At 43.7% G+C, this 10728-nt stretch overlaps 1 protein-coding gene across 1 annotated transcript in view; it reads right to left on the bottom strand.

The window, feature by feature from the left end:
- SMARCA2 (SWI/SNF related BAF chromatin remodeling complex subunit ATPase 2) overlaps positions 1 to 10728 on the bottom strand; it is a 176602-nt gene that overhangs the window by 27462 nt on the left and 138412 nt on the right. The window contains exon 30 of the mRNA XM_077759300.1: positions 7439 to 7656. Coding sequence (XP_077615426.1) covers positions 7439 to 7656 — 218 coding nt within the window. The remainder of the gene's footprint in view (positions 1 to 7438; positions 7657 to 10728) is intronic.

Here is a 10728-nt window from a genome sequence, read left to right as displayed (position 1 = left end):
GGGCGCCGCTCGCGAAGCCCCTTCCCAGAGCCACGTCGCCCTTCGGAGGGCGTGAGGCTCCGCACGAAGGGGAAGCCGTAAACCGAGGGGCGGAGCGGCGCGGGAGGGAGGATGCGGAGAACTGGCTGCAGGGTCTGCAACAGCAGGGAGGACGGGAAGGGGCGTGCTGGCCAACGACGCTGCGAGCTCACGAAGGCCCGACGGCGCCGAGAAGGCCGGTCACCCTCCGTGGGCGGCGGGCAGCCCCGCAGAGTTCCGCAACGGCGGTCGGCGAGGAGCTACACGCCCCGGAAAGGCAGGGGCCGCGGGCGGCATGCACGCAGCTGCCCAGGCCAGGCCACCCGCCACGCGGCAAGGGCCTCGTGAAGAGGCCGGGGGTGGGGGGAAGGCGGGGTGCCCGGGAGCGAGGCCGGAGCGTGTGTCAAGGGACCTCTGCTCCCGAGTGCATTTCAAGACTAAGGCGCAGAACCGGGAACACTCTCCGTGCTGCACATTTGGGACACTGGGTTGATGGGGACACAGAAGCCACATCCGGACGGCGCGGTCTCGGGGCCACTTGCCCGGAAGGAAGGGAGACCGAGGCATGGTAAACCCTCCCTCAGACACTTCACAGAACGTGTTGTAAATAATTCGGGGGACGACGGGCAAGGTTCTGTGAGCTCAAACTAACGAAGATTCCGGTTCACAGGAGACGCGAACAAGAGAGATCCCCGCAGGATCATTTCAAGTGACTCGGGTGAGGAGTGAGCGGGGACTGACCCACACACACACACGGGTCAGCCGTCTGATCGCTTCGGGGGGAAGCAAACAAGTTACAAAATACTCCAACAACCACGGAAAAAAGAATACTCACAGGGACACAGATTAGGCTTTAAACATCTCGGTTACTACAAATCTGTCGCAGAGAGAATACCGGCAGTGGTGTGAAGTGTGCGCCCTGGATCGAAGCCTCGGGAGGGTCATCAGTGTGGGAAGGCCCCCCCCTCCCCACCCCTCGCAGTAAATCATGCACGTCAGGTGAAGCACTTGAGAGAAAACCTCAAAACCAGGCAACATTTTTTTTTTTTTTTTTAAACAAGAGCCCATCCCTTCTGGAGCACGGATGGATGAGATGCGGACCTTCAAAACCAGCAGCGCGGCCTTACTCAGCTTGAGGCCAATGCCACGGGCCACTTCAGTGTGTACAGGAATTAAACAGTACATTGAGTCCTAAGGCTTGCGGTCTACCCCGCCCTGGGAAAGGAGCTACAAAGTAAAGGAATGACATACTGGCTCTCCTTTCCCAGGGTAAATGTCTTTATAATGATGGTATATTTTTTTTTTCCTAAAAAGTGACCCTAAACAAGGACTAATGTCATTGTGCCCTCACTGAAGAGGCTCACATGGCAATTACTTCCCTGGATCCCCCTGGCCGCCCACCTGCTGGAAGGAGACGGTCTACCTCCCCCAGTGCATGCGCTGTGAGCAAGTAGGGGAAGTACTGTGGGTTTTTTTGGTTTATTTTTTTTCTTTTTGATTTTTGGTTTTTTACCCTCTGGCCCTATTCTGCAGTACAGGGTTGGAACTACAGAGGGGATGCCATAAATATTTCCGGTATGAATGAATGATTTTCTACAGTGTGAGGACAGCTGAAATTCAGAACAAGCCAAGGCCTTCCACCGCTCTCAGACCTATCATGAAGGCTTCTGAAAACTCAGGGCAAGAACTATCACGAAGGCTTCTGAAAACTCAGGGCAAGAAGATGATAGTCCGTGTTCAGGGAAGACAGTGGAGCCTCAAGTGGGTCAGGGACAAAGGAGCCCAGCAGTCCCCAGCCCTGCCGCCCCACTCTTGGCTACGCTGTATCCACCAATCAGACCAGCCAGGCAGGGGTCTCCTGCCTCGTCCACTGCTTCCCTGTGTCCATCTGCAAAGCTGGCCCTTAAGTCCCAACAGCAGACAGCAGGGCAGGCCTCATGAATGCTCCTGCTACAGTCTCCAGACAATTCTCAGGGAGGGGAGAGAAGACACCACCTCATCTTCCCTTTCCAGATTCTTCAGGGATGAGGACAATGCTCAGATTAGAAAAGTTAGGTACAATACATGTTGGACAAAAGCCACCGATGGACGGGACTGTTGACCGCATAGGAAGGCGCTTCGCATGATTTCAAGTATCCAGTTCCAAACTAATTACACCCTGAAAGACTATGCAGATTGCTTCTAGTAACGTTTAAGAAATCACATAGAAACAGTCAGAGGACGAGAGGTGAGAGTCAATGTTCCCACATCAAAATGAAAAAGGAGACTTGAGACCACTAACCTTGATGAAGACCCTCCATAAAAATTTAGAGATTATTCAGATGCCACAGGGCTATTGAGAGAAGATAAATAATATCATTTAAGTACTAGTAGGGGGAAAAGCCATGGCAAGCTGACCTCATTTTATTCTTTCAGTGGGGTTTCTGGGTGGATAGAATGGAGAGGCCATAAACATGGGTGTCTTGGCCTCAACCTTTCTTGATAAACTTGACAAAGGACAGACTGAGTGAGTATCATGATGGCATGGTCATAAGAAATTGCAGGTGGCTAATCAACTTTCAGGATTACTGTTCAGGGGCACCTGGGTGGCTTAGTTGGTTAAGCATCCAACTTTGGCTCAGGTCATGCTCTCACAGTTCGGGAGTTCAAGCCGCGCGGCTCTGTGCTGACAGCTCAGAGCCTGAAGCCTGCTTCCGATTCTGTGACTCCCTCTCTCTCTGCCCCTCCCCCGCTCGTGCTCTGTCTCTCTCAAAAACTAAACATTAAAAAATTGTTTTTAAAAAAAGGATTACTGGCTAGTACATTTATGTCAGCATGAAGGGATTTTCAGGGGCACATAATAGAGATACGTCCTTTGCCTTTAAGAAGTTTCTCACAAACAGCTTATAGCAAATCTGATGATAAAAACAAAACAAAAACTGACTTAGACAAGGAAACATGATTTTTAAAAAAGGCACAGAAATTAAGTTATAATACTAGACCGGAAAGATGGGACATGAATCAGTTAAATGGAACTGCATAAGGGAAAGAATGAAATTGATACAGAACAGGTTCAAAAAAAAATCAAGTGCTTATATGACAGCTAACCTTGGCAGCATTCAAGTGAGAAAAGAGCTTTCTACATGTTTTGAGGAATGGGAGCTTTTCAACAAGTCCCACTCTCCATTAAGATTAACTCTGTGTCAGAGTTGCTGGAAAAAGTTAAGACAGTCTTGAGGCAGGGTACCAGAATATTGGTGTGCAGATCAAGGAAGCTCACCACTGCCCTGCGATTAGCCACCAGAGCACCTCTGGAGGTATGGGTGCCGTATTTTACATGGGACACCAAGAAAATAAGATGTGCCTGAGGAAGGGGACCAGGATGGTGCAAGTCTAGGCAGCACTCGGAGAGCAAAGGGAGGGGTTTCCGCCTCAAGGAGAATGTCCTGAGGTGGATACATGCACAAAGCACACTGCTCGGAATGAGAACAGACGTGCTCTCTGACCATCCAAGTAGAACTGCTGGAAGTCGGAAGGGCTGAATCCTACAGGAAAGGACTGTTGTGTTTGTGGCTGCGTTTCAGTGTCATTAACTGTCCCCCAACACAGTGCACTAACTCTTGGGGGGGGGTCCTCACAGAGGCTGGATGGCAGTCTGTCAACGATGGCAAGGGGGACATGTTTGGGTCATGGGAAGATGGGCCAGTGAGAGCAAAAATCCCAGATCCCTCTAGAATCTCTCCCTTATCCAAGTAATTACGAGCCATGTCTCTAGACTCAGGATAGCTCTCCCAGACCCTACCCTTCACCATCTGATTCTAGATCTCATCCCAGGGGTAATTTTAAAGGGTACAGATGCAAATTAGGATGGATCCTTTTTTAAAGGAATAGTGTCTTAGGTTAAATATTATATAATCTCAGAAAAGGATTTTTAAAAGCCTCCCATAGAAACAGAAAACAATGCATATCATAACAAGTTAAAACAAAGCCTTCTAACACTGTTTGATTTGGGGAATGAAAATGGTAGCAATGAGTTGTAGCTGACCAGTCCTAGCTTTAAGTAGCAGTTACTGCAGAAAGATTTTACATTTGTGAAACACACAAAATTACTGGCTCTTTGGGGTCATATTTTCAAAAGTATCCTTAAAAAAAAAAAAAAAGGCCTGGCACTGAAAACAAAGGCAATAAATAGATGCTTAAATTATCCTAGTTCTTTATAAAAAAGAAAGATACATCTGTCCCAGAATCACGCAAGAACTTTGAAAAAACTGTCTCATGAGAGCTAATTAATTCTTATATATCAGTTAAATATAGATGGCAATTCTTATCTAATACACTGCTAATCTGACTGTCAGAACCCTAACATTTGAGGTGGGGTGGGGAGGCTGGTACAGGTGGTATTTCTTGCACAGGTAGGCTGAGACACTATATTAGTAGCTGACTTTAATGGTACAAAAATCTCAGCACATGGAGGGGTAGGTACATTTCCCAGCAGTATTTTCTAAAACCAACAAAAATATAACAATGTATCCAATTAAGGCCCTCCTAATTTGAGCGCCTCCTACTTGAGCACCAAGTTTGGGAAGAGAAATAAAACACAGAAATATTCAGGATAAGTGCTTTTTTTTCCTTCTAGAATACTAACACGAAATATACATGAAGCATGCAGCAGTGGGAATGGGGAGTCCTACTCCCCAGAATGGACCTAAATGTGGGGGCTAACAGAAGGGGCCTTAGGAGGGTACTTTGCAAGGAAGAATTAAATAAATACATTAAAACCAGAGAAACAGGAGGAAAAAAGTACTCAGTGTCTGCATGCTAAAATATTTAAATATTCTTTCCCTACAATAAAACCAAAGACATGTTCGATAATCAGTCCCAGTGAAACTGTGTTTTCCGCGTCTGGAGCGGGGGAGGGAAAGCATAGGAAAACGTATTAGCAAAGACGCTTACTTTCAAGCGCTCAGAGCTCCATTTACCCACCTGATGAGCTAAAAGTAGTCTGGAAGGCTGATTATTAATAATTAAACGACTCAGCAAGCAAGCTTGGCCTGTATTAACTCCTCCAACTCACCTGATGCCTCTAGAGGCAGGTACAGTAATCATTCCATTTTGTGGATGAGGAAAGTGAGGCTCAGAGGGGTTAAGGAAGTCCCCCAAGCGCCCCACAGGTAGTAAATAAATGCTGGAGTCAAACACACGTGGGCTTAACCCACGTAAGAGCTTAAGCGATCAGCAACGGTGCCGTGCTGTGCTGAGGTGCAAGGCATCTAACCTCCTGTTCTGCGGTGGTTGCTAGGAAGGGGCCAGCCCATCACTGTGTGTGCCGGCAAGTCCAACACCCAGAAGCCTGTGGAGCCAGCAGGTGATATAAATGAGTCAAGTGGGCCCGGCGGGAAAGCACCAGGATAAATGGCAAGTGAGACTCCACGTTGGAAGGATGGTAGCAGGTGACGGGGCTGCGGCAAGCTGGGTCAGGAGAGCCCATGGGCGGGGAGGGGGAGCACTTCCTCACCCCTCCCCGTTATGACCTTGGGGAAACTTGGGTAGAATGCTGCATGTTTTTTAGGTTTTTCTAAAAGAATGGAAAATGCCTGAAGTTTATAAGAAATCTCTCCGGTTTTATGTGTTTGCTTTCTCCCCAGCCCCATCTCCCCCAATCCTCCACCAAACAACATGAATCACGAAATCAATCAATCTGCGGGCAATACGTGGTCCACCAGCTGGTGACCTCTTCTGCACCATTACAGAGGAGCCAGCCGACACCTGGAACAAAAGGCCTAGCTCCTAAACCTCTTGGCTCTTCGCCGTGCTCCCGCCGCCCTAGACTCTACTCAGCAGGTTATGAGCAAGACGCCTGTCAAATATCAAGGCGCACCTGGTCAGAGTAACAGATGTTGTGTTCTGCTCTCCTGAGACAGAGGCAGAGAAGTTGGAGGTTTATGCAGGGCGATCCTCTCTACTTACTATTATTATTTTTTTTTTTTACACCAGAGGCAGATGAAAATAAGGCATCCTTGTCCAAGCTGGTTTCCCGGAAACCCTTCCTGCCTGTGGCATAACTACCAATAGGGCTGGGGGCGAACAGAACCCTGACAGAGTTACTGATTCTTGGCTTACAAGGAAGGGTGCCCGTTTACTCTGGTCCAAGAACGGACTTGTGGCCGAATTTTCCTGTCTGGACGGCTGTCATGCCTCTGTGTCCATGAGTAGCCTCCCCAAACCCAATACAATGGGGCTGCTCTTTGTTGCCCCGTGTGAAATATACAAGGGGATGCACTTGAAAAAAGGAACAACAAAGGCAAGTAGTAAGAATAGTAAGCAGAGAACCTAAAAACACAAAGAAGGGCAAGAAATTCTGACTCTTTCACACACACTTCCTGCTAACACTTTCCACCATTTCTAGAAACTCCTTATAGATAACAAAGACCCAACAATAAAATCTCTTGGTGGAATTTCTTCCTGTTTACACGACTTCATCTTTATTATGAGGTTTTCTTCCTGATATAAAACAAGCACTAAAGTTGCAAAGAAAAACTAAAATCACAGCTTCGTTACGTGTGTTAAACACTCCTGGGTGTACAGAGCAACGCTACCGTAAATTTAAAAAAAAAAAAAAAAAGTAATAAATGACCAAAAACGGATTAAATGCCACTGCACAACTGCGAGAAATACAATGTTTAATTCTTCTGTTTGTTATCAATTTTTCAACTGGAACGAGATGTGATCTTTCTATGAAAACTGCATCACATGATTATCAAGCAGAAACCAAAACAACTAACCAAAATGTAGCCCAACTAGTTTATCTACTGTGTCGAGCTGACGGACACGGGTCTGGGGATTATAATGTCCCTCGCGGACTTCTCCACCCTCATGAAAATGAGGTACATCTCCCAGAAAACCATGCCGTCTATGTAGTGTCATTAGGAAGAAGGAGATGTTGTTTAAACGAGTGCTCAGAAATACAAGTGTGTTGGAAGGAAAGACGGAATGGTATTTCTGACGAACCACCTCTTTGGTTTTCGACAGAGTCTCAACACCAAATATTTACCTTAAGTGTGCTAGGATTCTCCTTTCCCAAACAACTCAGCCCAAAAGTATAATTTCACTATGTCGTTCCAGCCCTTCTACAAACAGGATGGTATTTCACAGATGCTTAGGAGTCCTAACTCCTCCGGTTTACATTTTCTTTTTAATTTTTGTCACCTACACTCCTATTTCCAAATATCATAAACAATACCTGGTAAAAGAGCATAGAAAACAGCAATGGCAGCCACTGTGAAAATGGTACAAGGTTCCTGATACCTCTGGGCAAAAGCCATGAAACACAACGCAGAAAGAACCTTAACACCCCAGGGCACACCTGAATCCATCTTGCTCTGTCGTGACTACCAACTGTGTCTGGGTGGAGGGGATCAAGGTGTAGGAGTGAAATACTCACCTGTCTTTGTAGTTTATTACTGTATCAATGATGGCGTTCATCTGCTTGGTCAGTTTGGGGGGATTTGGGGATAGTTTCTCGGCTGGAGGGCGGCCTCTTCTCTTCTTGGCCTTTTCCACGTCTTCTTTGGCAGGATCTTTATCCACATTTCTTCGTCTTTTTCTCTTCTTGAGCCGCACCTCCTCTTCCATTTCTTCCAAATTGCCGTCTTCAATGGCCTGTTGTAGTAGGGAATGAAGGAGGAAAATTCAAGACAAGAGATTAACTGAGAAAATTGTAAAAAGCCAAGTTGAGTCATGAGAATAAAGTAAAACAAACAAAAATAAGATAAAAAATAGAAGTAAACAGTAACCAGTCAAGTAAGAAGAGCAAAGACCGCCATATTGGGTAAATAATCTTTAAACCAAGTCTAATCTGGGAACAAAATAGAGCGAGGGCTAGAAACACTAATAGCAAGAAGAAATGACGAATACAAAAAGGTCTATACACGTAAGTGTCTGAAAGATAACTGAATCCAAATTAAATTTTAGCTCAGTATAAGAAAAAGACCTTAATTGTTTTACTACTATACAAGAGGGAGAAGGTAAAACAAAACAAAACAAAAAAAAAAGAGGTGGGTGAAGAAAAAATTTCCTCTAAGAATACATCCTTAGAATCATATAAGCCCTGACCCTCCTCTAGGCTTTTACATCAATTTACTCATGATTCACAACATAAATCCGTATTCCATCCAGATTTTGTTCTAACGTAGCAATTAGTAAACAAGGAAACAGGAAGTACAAAGCCACATTCCTTGGTAAATGCACTTAAATCATCTGATAAAGAACACACACACTCACAGACAACAAACACTTTTTTCCAATTACCTGCAAACGCTTGCTTTAAACCAGAGCCAGCAGCACTAATGCAGAGAGATAATAAAATAGCTATAAAAACAACCAGGTATAAAAGAAACCTGTTCGTAAATGGCTAAAAGATCCATGTGACAGACCCAGAAGTTTAAACTTTTTTTTTTTTTTTAAAATCCCCCTGGTAAATCTCAAAACTTAAGAAAAACAAAGAAAAACTGCAATGGAAAAAAAACAAAACCAAACAAAACAAACCAGATAAAATAAAATTTGACCATGAAAAAGAAAAAAATTTTTAAAAACCTTTCAATTGCATTTCAAGATTGCTTTCTCACACAAAATAAACTGATGTTGTTATTTGTTCCTCCTGGCTCTCAATATTGCTTCCAGTATGCAAATGCTAATCAATCCTTTCTCGTAGCTGAAAGAGCCCTAATCATAAAGCAATTACCTTCATTCCTCCACAGCACCAAACATGGCTAATATTTATGATCATGTGAGTATAACAATCAATATAAAGAGTGATTACAGCTCAGACATAATTTCTTTCACTTGTGTACAATGCCTCCTGAAAAAGAAAGGTTTTAGGAAGAAAACCTGGTGCAGAACACGAAACAACCTGGCATGTTAAAAATGCTAGTGGGATTAAAAGAATGTTTTCTATGCATCTTCCAATGTGCAAACCCGAAGAAGCAACATGCACACAGACAGAATCCTAAGGGACAGTCTGAGGCTAGGCCTTAATAATCAAAAGACAATTTCCATCATGATCCTACAGTGTTCAGATAACCACTATGAAGGAGGCGAGATCTGATGAGTTATGAGGAAAAAGGAAAAAAAAAAAAAAGGAGGAGGAAAAAAAAAGCTTCCACATTATTTCATTAATATTCATTTGCCTAAAAGCAGGACACCCAAACTATACAGCTAAACACACTGCAGCTAAGCGAAGATTAAGAAAAGGAAATTGTCCCGCAAATGTTGGGGACTGAACATGCTAATAATAAATACAGCATGCAACGCTGTCAACAGTTAATGGTATTGCTCTCCTCAAGCACCCAGTTGCACACAGAAATACGGAGAACACCGGCTTTTGATGTGTTACACACCTACACATGCCTGGGATGTAGTTCTACTGAATCTTCAAGACGGCAACGAAAAAGGATATTTACCTTACCACTATCAGCAGGCCGGCTATCGGAAATCACAGTTAGTGGGGATAAAATTAACAAGCCAGCAAAGCAGCGAGCTGCTAGTCTCTTCATCAGCTGATCAGGAAAAAAAAGAGAGCTGGGGAAAGGCTATGTTTTCATATACAAGTAATTTTATTTTACTGAAAATTTAATACTGAAAGGATTGTGGATACTCAAATCTGCTGTTTCATTCTACCTACTACAAGGCCCGAAGCCTTCCTCCTTCAGCCTGTTTTAATATTGACAACTACTTATCATATTTTTCCCCCCTTATTATTCCAGGAAGCAGAATTAGAGATTTTTTAGCTCAGATGGTTTCTGATTCTTACTCTCATTTTAACAATTAAGCCAATAAGGAAACAAATTAATATTCAAATTTATTTAAAAAATTAAAACAGTTTAAGCTTTTGTTTTGGTATCTTAAACCTCATTTTAGTGCCTTTTAAAAAAAAAAAAACAGGCTGCATGTTTTTGGAGCAATCTAAGATGATTTTTTTTTGCCTAAAGAATTTTTTCATTAAATGCATGTTGGTAAAAGCAATGTGCATGTTTCTCAAGTTCAAACATTTTAATACAATGTCATTCTTCTCTTTAAAGAAAATCTCGAACAACTGTGATACTTCCCTTTCAGTTTCGTGCTGTAAAATTTTTCATTGTTTTTCTTTTCAGTGGGATCCATGACGAGGGGGAAGTTGTGAAAAGGAGATTTCTACTCTCACCCCCTCCCCTTAATTTGGGGGGGGACACCGGAACAAAGCATAAGCTTGTGATATTTGGACTTATCAATCTCTAAATCTGGGAGCAGCTAAGAAAAGCGAAAACAAATAGCAAAAAGAACTAATGAAACAATGTTTATTGCAATTACTCATACGTGCAGATTCTTATTAAATTTAGATTTTTGGAATCACAAGGAAACACACAAAGTACTGACCATTATTCCCCTTAAATTAAGGTTTTATGCAGGAATGCAGTCAGCTACAAAACATCTTCCCCCCTCCCCCAAGACCCCAAACACATCCATATGCAGTACTTTATGTTCAGGGATTTCTAAGGGTCTTTTTCTAATGGAAATCAATTCGCTAAATTATTTCCCAGTGCTTTTCGCACTGAAAGAAGTAGAGTAAGATTACTCCTGCATGTAAGTAAAATTATTCATGGAAATTTAAAACTGATCTTTTATTTTAAAAAATTATTTATTACACTGGCTCAACAGACTCAACTCAGTACTAGGCGGCGGGGGGGGGGGGGCCCC

Source organism: Crocuta crocuta, unplaced genomic scaffold (assembly GCF_008692635.1).
Source record: "Crocuta crocuta isolate KB4526 unplaced genomic scaffold, BGI_CrCroc_1.0 scaffold41, whole genome shotgun sequence".
Taxonomy (NCBI): Eukaryota; Metazoa; Chordata; class Mammalia; order Carnivora; family Hyaenidae; genus Crocuta; species Crocuta crocuta.
This window is presented reverse-complemented; position numbering and strand designations above follow the sequence as displayed.